Here is a 15469-nt window from a genome sequence, read left to right as displayed (position 1 = left end):
ATTATAAACACAAATATGTTTGTGTGTGATGATGTTGTTTATTCGAAATGGTGATTTATTTAGTAATCAAACATATATATATTTTTATAAATATTACTATTAAATTGAATTATAAAATAAAATTGTACAATAAATTTTTGGTGTTATCTTATTTTTTTGTGTTTCCAATACTCGATTATATTGCAAATTAAATTTGGATTTGTTAATATTGCATTTAGTTAGTTAATGGCTAATTTGAGATGATACCGATAATGATAACCTAAAGGTCTTCGCCCCATCCTTTCAACATAATTTGAACTTTAAATCAAATTAAAATTATTTACAATAAAATTAAAATTATATATATTTTTATTTTTTATTTTGAGACTAAAATTCATAATTTATTATTTCAATAAGAACCATTATAATTTCGATTTAGAATAGGAAAATCGAGAAAGTCTGATAAACTAATACCCTCTCTATCCTAAAGTTCATTTTCTTTATTTCTACTATTAATTTATTATTTAAAAAAATATAATTATAAAATTTGATTATTATTATTTTATTTCAAATAATCTATTTAGTTATTTTAATATTATTTTTATTATAGTACAATTAATTTTAGTAATATATTTTGTCCTTCTGTCAAATCTATTCGCGTTTAAATTATTTTTAATATTAGTTTTTGGTAAAATAAAAAAATCAATATTAATTATTAATTTTTATTCAATATTTATTTATAATAAATACAATTAATTTTACTACATTATTTTTCTTTGTTTATTTTATTTTTTAACTAAATTTTTAAAAATATTTTTAAGTAATTAATATTTTTTAATAAAATATTTATTTTTTAAAATTATTATGTCCAACTCAAATTAATTCATTTTAATGGACGCTGAGAGTATTTTTTAATTATTTATTAATTAAGAAAAATACAGAAATTTATATCTTTTTCAGAGAAACGGATGCAGGGTAATCGACGCGCCGGCGGCTGATTGAATGAAATGGCTCTACCCGTCTGGTTCAATCTGCGGCGAGCCGCCTCTCCTTTGTCTGGCCGTTTGCCGGTAGTTCTCCGAAATTTCCGATCAGACGCCGCTCTGGAAGCATTACTCAAGGCGTCGGAGAACAAAACGCCGAACCTGGTGCTATACAAGTACCCCTCATTCTCCGGAGCTTACGCAGCACTCTTCGCCCACCTTTACCACTCCCAGCTAAACATACCTTGCGTCATATTGCCGTTCTCTGCTGTTGTACCCCTCAGGTATCTACACAAAGCATTGATTTCTGTCTCTTCTCTTCACTCTCTATGGTACCTACAGTTAGTAAGTTAATTAGTTTAATTGTGCGCATTGAAGGGAAAGTACTCCTGTATACCTTTTGAGGTGAAGAAGTTATGTTGAATATGTGCTTTGAATTGCTTTTGATTTCAACAAGAATTGCAGATAGTGGAGGCGATTTATACGATTCTCTTCGTCCTTGAATGATGTATGGCTACTGAAATAGTCGTAGAATTTGTTAGCACTGTCATTCAAAATATATGTATTTGTTTCATGCTATTCCAAAAAGAGTTATATTTTCAAGCACTGAAACCATCAGAGATAGTTACAATGTGAAGCATTTTTTTTTTTGTTTTCTTCATCTCCACACTGTCTTAGGGTTGAGGACTTATGCATCGAAGGTCTGGAGACTTGTTACTTTCTAGATTTCTTAGGTTTGGGAAGTTTGGCTTCAGAGCTTACTAGAAGGACATCATCCAAGTAAGTGAACTTTTTCTGCATGTTATCAAATATCAAATAAGTGTCAAACTTTTATCCCTCTTTCACTTTAGTTAGCAGTTAATAAGCTATCAATGGTTGCACCTAGGATCATTGGATTTGATCACCGAAAATCTACACTTTCTCGAATTTCCACAAGGGGAGATTGTGATGCTAACATTACGTTGAATGCGAACACTGAGAAGAGTAGCTGCATGGCTGCGTATGAATACTTCTCTGCAAAACTTTCAGAGAACAGATTTGAAAATGTAAGTGAGATTGCTCAACCTAGCACTTTAGCTTTATCAGGGTTTTTATGTACATTGTATTGTTGAATGAGATTGATGCCACGGGTTCAGATTTTATGATAAGTGTTTAATCTTTGAGAGTTGTGATTCAGTCAAGGTCTGAATCTATGGTGCTTACATTGATGCTAAAAATTTTGATGGCAAATATTTCTTAGGATAATAGCATGAGCCTCCTCGACCACAAAGACCGAGAGCGGGTGGAGACAATTCTCAAATACATTGATGATAGAGATCTTCGATCGTGGAGTTTACCTGATGCCAAAGCGTTTAATATTGGAGTAAGAGAGTGGCACTCGAAGGTGAACTGCCTCACTAATTCGTTCATGTATGACCAGGTGCAATTTTTAGTTTTAGTTAAAACCTAATGTAATGTGTTTTTTTTTTGCCAAATGATTTTAAGAAGAATTAAAACACACATATGTATAAATTGCACATGCCCAAGAAGTACTCCAGTCACCATTTTAATTCACATTTACTACACTTGTGTACTCTGTAGTTGATACTTGATAGTATCTGCATTTAATTTTGTGTGACTTGCCCATATGAACAGCTGCTGGAGATTTGCCCTACAGACTTGATCACAAGGGGAAATGACTATCTTTCTCGTCGAAAAACTGCTGCAAAAAAACTACTGCATAAGGTTTTTAGAGTCAAGTTGGGCAGAGGAATTTATGGGGAGTGTCTGGTAAATCGACCTTTTCCTATTATCACACTTTTCATGAGCCTTGTTCGATTATCTAATCAGATTTTAATCTATTGAACCATATTCTGGGGTTGATGTTAATCTTGGCATCACTCGGCATCATGTAATCCTGAAATAAATATGTAACTGTCCTTCAATTTGAGGGCGTTTACTTTGATTATTATTCAGGGGTTTAGAGCTGATGGACATTCAGATTTAAGTGATGAAATCGGCAAGGAACTTAGTCAAATGAGTGCAGCGGCTGGACTAAGGTTGTGCACCATCTTTGCACTAGTTTTATTGTTTGATCCATTTCTGTCTGATGTCTTCTCTAATCGCATATTTAGGATTGACTTTGTCAGAAGTTTGAAGTTTCTAAATCTAATTACTATTTTCTTGTTCCAATTCAATCTTGACAACGGAGAATATGATTTTTTTTTGCCGAAGTAAACAAGAGATGCTTCCTTTACGAGTGTGGTGTTTTATTGCTCTCCAAATGAACTGTTCAATTGTTTGTAATTCTATTTTGTTTTAGCAACAAGAATTTTCATCACTCCTATTTAGGTAACTGTTTAATCTATGCAAGGTTTGCAAAGGTTTATATATCAATCTGGTATTTTTTACTGAAATGGTAAATCTCCATCATCCAAATTCTGGTGCTTTGGTTAAGTAACTTTTCTCTTTTTATTTTTATCTTTTATTTTTTATATCAATCATTGACCTTTTGGCTAGAGTTCCTTTTTGTCATTTTGAATTAAAGTACTGATGAAACAGGCCTATCGGAGCTGTTACTTACATGCAGCGTAATAATCTAAAAATGTGCCTCAGGACTACAGATTGCAGTACCGATACATCTGAGGTTGCTAAGGTGCATAGAACTAATAAAAACACTGGATATTGATCCCCCTCGATTAGTTATTTAACATTAAGTCCCAAAACTTTCTCGCAGAATGGCTTAATTATCTGTGTTGTATGAACCTGCAGGCATACGGTGGAGGGGGATCCCCAAGTTCCAGCTCCTTTATCATTCGCATGGATGAATATAACCATTGGATATCCGGGCGTCATGACCATGGTAAGGCAAACATATTACCTTTCCTTAATTGAAAAAACAGATTCGATTTTGTTTCTCCAAAAACTTCCGAGATGTTAAACTGTTAGCACATCATTTGACCATATGTATTGGGCCAGACAATTATTTGGCTTTTGAAACCTGTTTGCGGAAATCATTATAACAATTTCCTTGGCCTAATGGCAGGTGATTCCACATTATGAACAAGTGTTCACCCGTGCCGTGGCTTTGCCAATTTCAAGGTGGTCGCGACTGTTTGGAGGCTGAACGAAGAAATGAAGTTGTGCCTACTCATCCTATGCCTTGATTTCATCGAGACCGGTCTTGGCTCTTTAGGCTGATTGTGTCCCAGATGAACATGAAAGTTATTTTGGTGGCTCTTCCTTCTAAGGTGCGCTCCCCTGTAGCCATTGTCACAGCAATGCTGTTTCTATGCTCTGTTATTTGATTTTTGTGGTGCAATGTCCCGGTGAAGAAGGTAGAGTCCTCGTAAAGGTGCAGATTTTGGAAATCAGAGGTCTGTGATCCCAAACAAAGATACTCAATATTGTTGTTGTAAGAAATCTTACATAGTAGATTAAGCCCGGAATCTTGTACATTTGTTGTGAGAATCTTGTCCGGCCTCGTCATTAGCAGCTGATAATTCAATACTTTATTGACTGTTACATATTATATTATAAAGATAAGTATTGAAGGTATGGGTTCAAGACGCCAATATAATTTGCCTTGTCGAGCCTAGTTTGCATGGCATTAAGTTCGGTTGAAAGTTTACCCGGAGCACATCTTTGGGTAGCGGTGACAGGTTTTACGTTATAAAAAAAATAAAATTGATAAAATTGAGCAGTGACTGTCGGTTCTCACGTTATTAAAAAAATAAAAACTAAATATTTTTAGCACTTCGGCGTGTTACATATCATGTGTTTTGTTTTGTGGGTGAAGTCTAATGTAAGTTTGGATGAAACATTCTTTTTCGTCCAAGGCTATATTTGATTGTAAATATGAAATTAATATGTAAGTTTTATACGTGAAAAAATATATTTTAAATAATTTTTTAATAAAATAAATAAATAAATAATTGTCTAATCTTCTGTTTTATAATTTTTTAAAAACAAATTGTTATATAATTTTCTAAAAAAATTATAAAAATAAATGATTACTCAATTATTTATTTATATCTTTTATTTATATAAAATTTAAGTAATTTAGATTTTATTTAGATCTAAACATAATATTTGAACAAATATAGTGTTTTGTCTTTAAATTAATCCAAATATTTCATATAATAAATAAAATATTTTGTGGATTTTTACTAACACAAAAAATTAAAAAAAGAAAGTCTAACACCATAGGTAGTTATTCATGCGACATTTTTTTGTAGGTATCTATTGTTTTCAGTTATTGCTTCAATCCGACACAATAATCTCATTGAATTTATTACTATTATTTTTCGGTGTTTATTCCTAAATTTCTGATAAATTCTTTTAATATAAATATGTAGTGTGTTGTGCCGTTATTTTTTTTTGTCCTTTTAAATTTGTAAAACTTTTCCTCTCCAAGGAATAATAAATAAATGTATAGTTGAAATGAAAACAAATGATAAAATAAATAAATAAAAATTGTGTGGAGAGTGTCGATTTAGTGACGCGAGACATCTCTAGAACCTTCTGACCGGGTCCGAGTTTGCTTTCATTTCCAGCAGTTTTTAATACGCCTCCTCCTTGTTAGTTTTCTTTCCATAAACCCTAAACCCTACCGCCACTCTGAGAAACCAAATTCCAGAGCCTCTGATTTACTCCCTCCATCTTTTCAATGGCGACTGCTGTTCTGCTCAGATCTCTTCGTCGCCGTGAATTGTCAACGGCTCCTATTTCTGCTTTCAAGACGGTATGCTTAGTTTCCTCGAGCTTCATGTTTTCGATACTTAATTTTGTCCGATCGTGGTTGCCTTACTCTCGATCTGGTGTTATTTCTGGTTTGGCCATGTGAGTGTTACATGTTTGACACCGGTAAATGTGTTACTGGTGTTTTTGTTGCTGTACTTTGTGAAATTTTGTGGTTATTTTAACGGTTGTTATGATCTGAACTAGCTGTCGATTTAATGATCTGAAAGTATAAGCTTAAAGAATAGAGGAAAGCATGTTGTATCTATACCGAAGCTTTTTCTCTAAGGCGATTTGTGTTTGTGTTTGTTGTGCTAGAACACACAAATTAGCAACTACGTGTCTGCATAATTTGAGAGTTGTTTCATTATAATTGTTTTTTCGGAGATCAGTTTATAGTGCAAAATTTCTTCATTTCTCTCCATGTTTTTCACTTTTTTCATATTTTCTGAGGTGATTTACTTGACTTAATTAGGGGTTCGGTAATTGATGGCTTGATCTTGTGTTTCATTTACAGCTAACTGGAAACTCCAAACCGTCATGGACATTGGGGAACAAATGGGCAGGTCTTGCAAGGCCTTTCAGGTATGTATCTTGTTTGGGTCCTAATGTTATTGCTACATGCCTTTCTGAGGTAATCATAGAGGTTCATATTCTTTGCCTTACAGTACGAAACCAGCTGGAAATGACGTAATTGGCATTGATCTGGGCACTACAAACTCTTGCGTTTCTGTCATGGAGGGAAAGGTGTTACTCTTGCAGCCTAAAATTTTCCTTTCATTGCTCATATCTACTTTTCATTATGCTGAAAAAAAGATTCATTTCCTCTCAGAATCCAAAAGTAATCGAGAACTCTGAGGGTGCACGGACAACACCATCAGTTGTTGCATTCAGTCAGAAAGGGGAGCTGTTAATTGGCACTCCTGCAAAGCGGCAAGCTGTAACAAATCCAACTAACACGCTGTTTGGGACCAAACGTCTGATTGGTAGGCGGTTTGATGATCCTCAGACGCAGAAGGAAATGAAGATGGTTCCATACAAAATTGTCAAGGCGCCTAATGGAGATGCTTGGGTTGAAGCAAATGGGCAGCAGTATTCCCCAAGTCAAGTTGGTGCATTTGTCTTGACGAAGATGAAGGAAACTGCTGAGGCATACCTCGGGAAGTCAGTGAACAAGGCTGTGATCACCGTCCCGGCTTATTTCAACGATGCCCAGAGACAGGCCACCAAAGATGCTGGCAGAATAGCAGGTCTTGATGTTCAAAGAATTATCAACGAACCCACTGCAGCTGCTCTTTCCTACGGCTTGAACAACAAAGAGGGTCTTGTTGCTGTTTTTGATCTCGGAGGTGGAACTTTTGATGTCTCTATTTTGGAGATATCGAATGGTGTGTTTGAGGTAAAATCACTTTTACCATACCCATAATTTCCCGTCAAGATTCTGTGTGATCAAATGCTTAATTTGCAGGTGAAAGCCACAAATGGCGACACATTCTTGGGAGGCGAGGATTTCGACAATGCTTTGCTAGAGTTTTTAGTGAGCGAGTTCAAGAGAACAGAGAGCATTGATCTGTCTAAGGACAGGCTCGCTCTTCAGCGACTAAGGGAGGCAGCCGAGAAAGCCAAAATCGAGCTTTCATCAACATCCCAAACCGAAATCAACTTACCCTTCATCACTGCCGATGCATCTGGCGCCAAACATCTGAACATAACCTTGACTAGATCCAAATTCGAGGCCCTGGTGAGCAACTTAATCGAAAGGACTAAGGCACCTTGCAAGAACTGTTTGAAAGATGCCGGAATCTCAACCAAGGACGTAGACGAGGTTCTCCTTGTCGGAGGGATGACCCGCGTCCCAAAGGTTCAGGAAGTTGTCTCCAACATCTTCGGCAAGTCCCCGAGCAAAGGAGTGAATCCCGATGAGGCAGTAGCCATGGGAGCTGCCATTCAAGGTGGCATCCTCCGCGGAGATGTCAAGGAACTTCTTCTCCTTGACGTCACTCCGCTCTCGCTCGGTATCGAAACCCTCGGCGGCATCTTTACCCGACTGATCAACCGAAACACCACAATTCCTACAAAGAAAAGTCAGGTGAGCGTTTGCTGTGCATTTCCTCGATTCTGATTGCCGTTTACTGATCGGTCCATCGTTGTTTTCTTCTTGTTCTGTTTTCCAGACGTTTTCGACTGCAGCAGACAATCAAACACAGGTCGGGATCAAAGTGCTGCAAGGAGAGCGCGAAATGGCTTCCGACAACAAACTCCTCGGCGAATTCGAGCTCATGGGCATCCCTCCAGCTCCTAGAGGCTCCCCCCAGATAGAAGTCACATTCGATATCGACGCAAACGGACTCGTCACCGTTTCCGCCAAAGACAAGACAACCGGCAAAGAGCAGCAGATCACCATCCGATCGTCGGGCGGCCTGTCCGAGGACGAGATCGAGAAGATGGTCAAGGAAGCCGAAATGCACGCCCAGAAGGATCAAGAGCGGAAGACGTTGATCGACGTAAGGAACACCGCCGACACCACCATCTACAGCATCGAGAAGAGCGTAAGCGAGTACAAAGACAAGGTCCCCGGCGAAGTCGTGAAGGAGATCGAGACGGCCATTTCTGACCTCCGCAGCGCAATGGCGTCCGAGAACATCGACGATATCAAGGCGAAGATCGATGCGGCGAACAAGGCCGTGTCGAAAATCGGCGAGCACATGTCCGGCGGCAGTTCTCAGAGCGGCAGCAGCGGAAGCTCCGGCGGCGACCAAGGCCAAGCGCCGGAGGCAGAGTATGAGGAAGTAAAGAAGTAAACAAATGATTGAATTTTTGTGACCCTTTGTTTTTGAGGAGCTCGTTTAGCTGTAAGGCAATTTTTGGCGATACTGTGTTTTTAACCAAAACAGGCTTTTTAGGTTTGTTTCCAGATTTAGCTCTCACTGCTTTTATTCATTCAATAAATATTATAAATTGGATGTCATTTGCATATGGACTATGTATTTCGATATGTGAATTTCAATTTTATTATAATTTATATTACACCGAACTAGATAGGTTGTGAACTCAATAGTCCACAAGATTATTTTAGAGGCCCATTTAGGATGCCCAATAAGATGACACATATTGCCATGTTGGGCCTTTTTGGTTAGGCCCAATTAGGGTGGATCACTGTGTAGGTTTATATGCAAAGGTGAGCCAGCCATTCGTCTGCCTCCATTTACTGGGAGCTCTTCTTGTTCCTGCCATCTCTGAACAAAGCTTCTGCCTCGCCGTCAATACTGCCGCGCTTCTTCGACGTCGGTGATAGGTTAGCGTCTTTTCAGCTTTCTGTTTCTGCTACTTATTTTGGAAAACGAGCAAGTTAGTTGTGATTTTTAATTATCCTGCACTAATATATAAGTAGTGGTGTATACTGTGAGGGATGTTCGTCAATCGATTATTTGAGATGGTGCGGCTAGATGCTACCAGTCCTGTTGTGTGCGTGTTCTTTTTTTATTTTTTATTGTGGTTTCTCCTAATTTTGTCGTTGGAAGTATTGTGCGAGATAACGTTGTTCATTGGTGTGTTTGCAGATAATTTTTGTAATCTGTAATCTGTATTGACGTAATGAGTAACAAAAAGAGGGAATCCAGTTCTGTTGGACAGTCTGGAGTTGTGCGGAATGAAGTGCAGAACTCAGATACTGATAATGCTGGTGCAGGACCATCCAGCAAGAAGATGAAGAAGGAGAAAAGAGTAAATATTGTTGAATCATCTGACGATGAGGATGATGGGAAATCGTCTGAGATGCATCACATGGAGAATACTAAAAGAAGGAGGATGTTGAATAAAGCACGGCAACAAGCAAAGGCCTTAAGAAACCCGTCCGTGCCCAGCAAACTGGAAGTTGAATTTAAAAGTGGCGGAGATGAGGTAGCTAGAACAAGTGGTGGTGGCAATCCGCTATTGCCTGAGTTTCACATTGGGGTATTTAAGGATCTGGCGGTTGCTGATGCAAGTATCAGGAAAGCAGCTGCTAATTCGTTGGTGACTGAGCTAAAAGAAGTTCAAAGTGCATACGATAAGTTAGAGAATAAGGATGATGTCGAGGATAAGTCGAAGCTAGAAGCAGAGAAGGATGATGGGTTAAATAACTTGGCACCATCTTTGAGATATGCTTTAAGGAGGCTTATTCGTGGTGTATCCTCATCAAGAGAGGTGGGATTTTACTTTTACACTTCTACTTGCTTATACCATTAGGTAGGTAATTTGTGAATGAAAGAATCTCGAGTTAGGCTTATTAGTTGGCTATCTTATGTCCTATTGTGTAAAATGTCTGCATATTTACTGTTACAAATTCCTAATGTGTCATTCTTGGCAAATCATGTGAATGCATGCTCCCATTGATTGGTTTACAGTGGTTGCTAACTCACCATAGTATATAATTATGAACTTTCTGACACTTCTTTCCAATTTTAGAATTAGCTGAATGGATTCCATTCCATTATCTTGTATGAAGAGTTTGTGGTAAGGTAGGACTAAGTACTCAAAACTGTGACATGCCTGAAGAGTCATTAGTGCTAGAAAATATCTGTTTTGTAGTGTGATCAATTTTAAATTTTCTTTATTTTGTGCAGTATTGTTGGCATCATTATTGCCATCCATTCTTTTCTTGTATGTGTTGGTCTGCCTTTCATAAAAGATTATCTGCATATGTTCTGATGCCAATTATTTAAAGGTTTTTCTTGCCAAATTTTCTTGTAATTTTAATTTTTTATGTTTATTTTGCAGTGTGCAAGGCAAGGATTTGCATTAGGTCTCTCAATATTAGTTGGTTCAGTTTCTAGTATTAAATTGGAGTCATTGTTAAAGCTAATTCCTACCTTGTTGGATCTCTCATCTAGCACAAAGGGTCAGGTAGGCAACATTCCTCAATTTTGCAACTCAAAATTGTTGATGTTTTGCCTAATTTTTAACATGCTTTTACAGGAGGCTAGAGACTGTTTATTAGGTCGCTTATTTTCGTATGGGGCTCTTGCAAGATCTGGAAAGCTTACCCAAGCATGGATCTTGGATAATAATAGCCCACACATCAAAGAATTCACTAATTGCCTTCTTGCCCTTGCTGTTAAGAAACAATACTTACGGGAGCCTGCAGTATCAGTTATATTGGAACTTGTCGACCAGGTAATATCCTTACAGTGCTAAATCTACTACTGCCTTTTGATTCCTTGCTGGCATTTAATGTCCATTTACTTGATGAATGATCATATGATGTCTTTAGAGCTCTTTTAGCATTTTATCTTTTGTCTGACAGTTTGTGTGTGTTTTTATGCCTTTCTGTTCTTCCCTGTTATCTTATACTCCTATTTTGGTCCATTATATGTATTATCTGAACTTATTGCCTTTCAGCTGAATACTAAATCTGCATTGATGTTTCAGTTGCCAGTTGAAGCAGTGTTGAATCATGTGCTTAAGTTACCAGAGCTGGAGGAGTGGTTTGATGGAGCAACTAAAACTGGAAATCCTGATGCCTTACTTCTTGCTTTGAAAATTAGAGAGAAGGTTAATGTCGATTTTAAATGTGGGAAACTACTTCCTTCCCCCTATAGCAAAAGAGATTTTTTCTCTGCCGACCATTTGAACAATATTGCGAATTGCTTAAAGGTGCTGTTCATCTCTGTTTTGTTACCCAATTTGACTTTTGTTAAGGCGTGTTCAACCATGTATTTAATATGTGCATTATGACATACTGCAGGAGTCTACCTTCTGTCAACCAAGAGTGCACTCAGTATGGCCTGTATTGGCTAGTTATCTCTTACCTGATGTTTTACCAGATGCAGATTCGGTATCAGGTCTATTATCCGTCAAGAAGCATAAAAAAAGTCGCAAGCTCGGTTCAGCTGAAGATGATCTTGAGAAAAATCTTAAGTCTTTCTGTGAAGTAATTATTGAAGGATCACTTCTACCATCATCTCATGATCGCAAAAGGCTAGCATTTGATGTGCTGTTGCTTCTTCTTCCAAAACTTCCTGCTTCTTGTCTGCATATTGTATTATCGGGCAAGATTGTCCAATGCCTGATGGATGTACTTTCAACAAAAGATTCTTGGCTCTATAAAGTCGCCCAACATTTCCTCAAAGAGTTGACAGAATGGGTAGTCCATGATGATGCTAGGAGAGTTGAAGTTATTGTAACTCTGCAAAAGCACAGTAATGGGAAATTTGATTCCATCACCAGATTGAAAACGGTGAAAGATCTGATCATAGATTTCAAAACTGAGTCTGGCTGTCTCCTATTCATTCAAAATCTGATGAACATGTTTCTGGATGAAGGTAGCTCTTCAGAGGAACCTTCAGATCAAAGTCAGACAACTGATGATAATTCTGAGATAGGTTTCACTGAAAGTAAGGAGACAGCCGGTTCACTTGGAACTTCTGAATTCCTTAAGACCTGGATTATTGAATGCCTTCCTAGTGTTTCAAAGCATGTCAAGCTTGACCAAGATGCAAGGTTCCGTGTCCAGAAAGAAATCTTGAAGTTTCTGGCTGTTCAAGGTTTATTTTCATCATCACTTGGGACTGAGGTGACATCTTTTGAATTGCATGAGAAGTTTAGGTGGCCGAAGTCAGCTATACCTAATGCGTTGTGCCAGATGTGTATTGAACAGTTACAGCTTTTGCTTGCAAATGCTCAAAAGGGAGAGGGTGCCAATGGCCCGACCATTGCTGAGACGAATGATCTTGGATCATACTTTATGCGGTTTGTTGGCATATTGAACAATATTCCTTCCGTGTCTTTATCAAGGGCCTTGAATGTTGATGATGAGAAAGCCTTCAAGAAACTTCAGGCCATGGAAAGTCAACTATCAAAAGAGGTACTCCGCCTCTACAATTTGTATTATGTGATATTTACAACTGTAGATTTTGTAGATATATATATATATATATTTTACTGTTATTTATCCTACTCTATTTTTTTTGCCTCCCCTATTTCCTCTTTTAATTCTTGGGTCATATTCAGCTGGTTAAATTTGCTATTTTGTTCAACATTGTGAAGCCCGACTGTTTTAGACAACAGTCTGAAATATAGTTTATTTTATTTTTCGACATGATGTTTAGTATGCCAGAGGCACCATCGATCATATTACATATTTCTTTTATACTATAGGAACGCAACTGTGGCCTTGCTCCAAATGCAAGCAAATTGCACGCTATGAGATATCTATTAATCCAACTACTGCTCCAAATCCTACTTCGACCTGGGGAATGCTTCGAAGCTGCTTCTGAACTTGTCATGTGTTGTAAAAAAGCATTTGGTTCTTCTGATCTTCTAGCATCTTCTGAAGAGGATGAATCTGACGGGGAGGATGCACCTGAGTTGATGGATGTACTTGTCGATACATTGCTTTCTCTATTGCCACAGTCATCAGCTCCCATGCGATCTGCCATTGAGCAGGTATGTTGGGTTTTAAGTATAAAGCGATGTATATCTTTATACCTTCATTCTTTCGGTCTTTGAGTAGGCAAAAGGTTTATTGAATGAGTTCTATCAAAATGGGCTTTGTGCGACCACACTAGTACTTTCAAATGGTGGAACTATGAGCAAAATTGATGACTTTACCAAAATGGGCTTTGTGCGAACACATAGTACTTTCAAATGGTAGAAGTAAGAGCAAAATGATTCACTTATTTTGTGTTTGAATTTTAATTTGCACGAACTCCAATCTTTTCTCTGTAATGAGCTTTACATTTATCAATCAAGGTTGGCACTCGGCAGATTAATCTAAATTTCAGTGATTCCTGTTTACAGCATTCCTTGCTTGATCATGTATATGGTAGTCATGGTGCCATAACATTTTGCTTTTGTTGTTTTCCAGTCTAATAACTTACAGAATCTTTTTACAGGTTTTCAAATACTTCTGTGTCGATATTACGGATGATGGCTTACTTCGTATGCTGAGGGTCATCAAAAAGGATTTAAAACCGGCTCGGCATCAGAAAACAGATGACAAAGAAGACGATGATGATGATGCAGAAGATGATCTTCTTGGTGTTGAAGAAGCAGAAGAATCTGATGAAGCAGAGACTGGTGAAACTGCCGACAGCGAAGAGCAGACAGATGATTCAGAGGCAGGTGCTAAAGTTAGTGTTGTCTCAGCTGAACTTCCCGAGGCCTCAGATGACGACGACAATGAGGATTCTGATGAAGGAATGGATGATGACGCAATGTTCCGAATGGATACTTATCTTGCCCAAATATTTAGGGAAAAGAAGAACCAAGCCGGAGGCGAAACTGCGCATTCTCAGCTCGTACTTTTTAAGCTCCGCGTACTCTCTTTGCTGGAGATTTACCTTCATGAAAACCCAGGCAAGCTATGATCCTCATGTCTTTGCTCGAGTTTGTAAAAAGAATACTCATTATTACTACATATTGTTTCTCAAGTTTTGCTGAAAATGAATCGAACATTTACGTAGGGCTTGATTTTGTTATCATGTTTGCAGGCAAACCACAGGTGCTAAAAGTATTCTCCAACCTTGCTCAAGCATATACTAATCCTCAAACAACAGAAGGAAGCGAACAGCTCGGACAGCGCATTTGGGGCATTATACAGAAGAAAATATTTAAAGCGAAGGAATATCCGAGGGGCGATTCTGTTGAGTTTGCAATGCTCGAGCCTCTCCTCGAGAAGTACTTGAAATTGGCAGCAAAACCTTTCAAGAGGAAAAAAGGTGCTTCCAATCCATCGAAAAAGAAACAATCCGCCTCATGGACTCGTTACAAAATAGTAAATTCACTTGCCCGGAGTTCGATATTTTGGATTCTGAAAATCATACATGCTAGAAACTTCCCCGAGTCTGAGCTGCAGCGGGTACACGATATATTCCAGAATGCTTTAGTTGCTTACTTTGACAGCAAAAAATCTCAAATGAAATGTGAGTTCCTGAAAGAGATCTTCAAGAGACAACCGTGGATTGGCCAACACCTCTTTGGGTTCCTTCTCGAGAAATGCTGCAGTGCTAAGTCTCAGTTTCGCCAAGTCGAAGCCCTAGAATTGGTTACAGAGATATTAAAAACTTTGCATGCTTCCAATGGAGATGAAAGTGCAAAGAAGCCCTCATCGGAAATGTTGAAAAGCCACATCCCAAAACTAAGCCATTTGATCAAGTACTTGGTGACAAATATGCCCGAAAAGCAGTCTAGAAGAGCCGATGTGCGCAAATTTTGCGGTAAGGTACTAAACATTATTGTGACGTTTAACATGACCGCTAGTTTTCTTAAGTCTTTGGAACCAGACGATTATGCGGCTTGTAAGTCCCAACTCGGAGAGGTTTTTCTCGCGCTGACTAAAAAGCGAGAAGAAGAAGAAGAAGAATGAGGAGATTCAGGTGAGAACTATATGATGTTTTGTAAGAGCTAAGGTTGGTTATATTATAAAGTTGTTATTTGTGACCATACACACTACTTGCAATCTATCTACATGCACATCTTATTTCTTTTTCTTCTTATAAGTTGATGCTTTTCTTTAATAGTATGCCGCTGTTAGATTTGGAACGTTGTTGACACTTTAGATGCATATATTTTTTTGCCTAGTCTCTCTCTCTATATGTATATGTTGTGTTTAGGTAGTGAGAGAGAGAGAGTGAGAGAATAGGAAAGGAAACAGACCACATATCTCCAGCACTCATGAACTGGAACTTCTTTCCATGCTGTTTTTAAACTTAGAACAACCAACTAATGACACACCAAAATGCACATGGCAAGATTCCATATGTGCATAGGTTTTCTGTTCATTAAACATCTCTCTCTAACCAAAAGAG

General features: G+C 37.9%; 3 protein-coding genes across 6 annotated transcripts; all 3 read left to right on the top strand.

Moving 5' to 3' along the window:
* Positions 1–925: 925 nt before the first annotated feature.
* On the top strand, positions 926–4499 carry LOC127261977 (uncharacterized). Of its 4 annotated transcripts, none has more exons than XM_051290425.1 (9): positions 926–1246; positions 1641–1742; positions 1849–2008; positions 2203–2346; positions 2598–2732; positions 2919–3001; positions 3504–3597; positions 3714–3804; positions 3988–4499. In XM_051290425.1, exons 1-9 carry the CDS (start codon positions 987–989, stop codon positions 4002–4004), a joined length of 1086 nt encoding a protein of 361 aa, XP_051146382.1. In that variant the 5' UTR covers positions 926–986; the 3' UTR covers positions 4005–4499. The 4 variants fall into 4 exon arrangements, 3 of the variants coding, with proteins under 3 accessions (XP_051146382.1, XP_051146383.1, XP_051146381.1); XM_051290426.1 differs by having other exon boundaries at positions 2203–2382; positions 3558–3597; XM_051290424.1 differs by having other exon boundaries at positions 927–1246; positions 2203–2382.
* Positions 4500–5501: 1002 nt separating this feature from the next.
* LOC127262144 (heat shock 70 kDa protein, mitochondrial) lies at positions 5502–8706 on the top strand. The gene is made up of 6 exons (XM_051290682.1): positions 5502–5685; positions 6199–6266; positions 6350–6428; positions 6514–7080; positions 7150–7770; positions 7856–8706. The coding sequence occupies exons 1-6, from the start codon at positions 5611–5613 to the stop codon at positions 8480–8482; spliced, it is 2037 nt and encodes a 678-aa protein (XP_051146639.1). The 5' UTR covers positions 5502–5610; the 3' UTR covers positions 8483–8706.
* A 152-nt stretch (positions 8707–8858) lies between these two features.
* On the top strand, positions 8859–15160 carry LOC127262143 (rDNA transcriptional regulator pol5). Its single transcript, XM_051290681.1, has 9 exons — positions 8859–8976; positions 9242–9866; positions 10440–10565; positions 10638–10835; positions 11091–11315; positions 11407–12525; positions 12819–13106; positions 13556–14018; positions 14153–15160. The coding sequence occupies exons 2-9, from the start codon at positions 9276–9278 to the stop codon at positions 15025–15027; spliced, it is 3885 nt and encodes a 1294-aa protein (XP_051146638.1). The 5' UTR covers positions 8859–8976; positions 9242–9275; the 3' UTR covers positions 15028–15160.
* The last annotated feature ends 309 nt before the right edge of the window (positions 15161–15469 follow it).

This window comes from Andrographis paniculata, unplaced genomic scaffold (genome assembly GCF_009805555.1).
Source record: "Andrographis paniculata isolate CXL003 unplaced genomic scaffold, ASM980555v1 Contig65END, whole genome shotgun sequence".
NCBI classification, from domain to species: domain Eukaryota; kingdom Viridiplantae; phylum Streptophyta; class Magnoliopsida; order Lamiales; family Acanthaceae; genus Andrographis; species Andrographis paniculata.
The sequence above is the reverse complement of the archived record's forward strand: the minus strand, read 5'-3'. Positions and strand labels throughout refer to the sequence as shown.

Excerpts from the sequence above, each read along its gene's own strand:
- LOC127261977 (XM_051290424.1), top strand. The coding sequence starts at position 987 with ATGGCTCTACCCGTCTGGTTCAATCTGCGGCGAGCCGCCTCTCCTTTG. Across the intron at positions 2,009-2,202 it reads CAGAGAACAGATTTGAAAAT|GATAATAGCATGAGCCTCCT; the intron begins GTAAGTGAGATT and ends AATATTTCTTAG. Across the intron at positions 2,383-2,597 it reads ATTCGTTCATGTATGACCAG|CTGCTGGAGATTTGCCCTAC; the intron begins GTGCAATTTTTA and ends CCATATGAACAG.
- LOC127262144 (XM_051290682.1), top strand. The coding sequence starts at position 5,611 with ATGGCGACTGCTGTTCTGCTCAGATCTCTTCGTCGCCGTGAATTGTCA. Across the intron at positions 6,267-6,349 it reads GGTCTTGCAAGGCCTTTCAG|TACGAAACCAGCTGGAAATG; the intron begins GTATGTATCTTG and ends TTTGCCTTACAG. Across the intron at positions 7,081-7,149 it reads TATCGAATGGTGTGTTTGAG|GTGAAAGCCACAAATGGCGA; the intron begins GTAAAATCACTT and ends CTTAATTTGCAG.
- LOC127262143 (XM_051290681.1), top strand. The coding sequence starts at position 9,276 with ATGAGTAACAAAAAGAGGGAATCCAGTTCTGTTGGACAGTCTGGAGTT. Across the intron at positions 11,316-11,406 it reads ATATTGCGAATTGCTTAAAG|GAGTCTACCTTCTGTCAACC; the intron begins GTGCTGTTCATC and ends GACATACTGCAG. Across the intron at positions 13,107-13,555 it reads TGCGATCTGCCATTGAGCAG|GTTTTCAAATACTTCTGTGT; the intron begins GTATGTTGGGTT and ends ATCTTTTTACAG.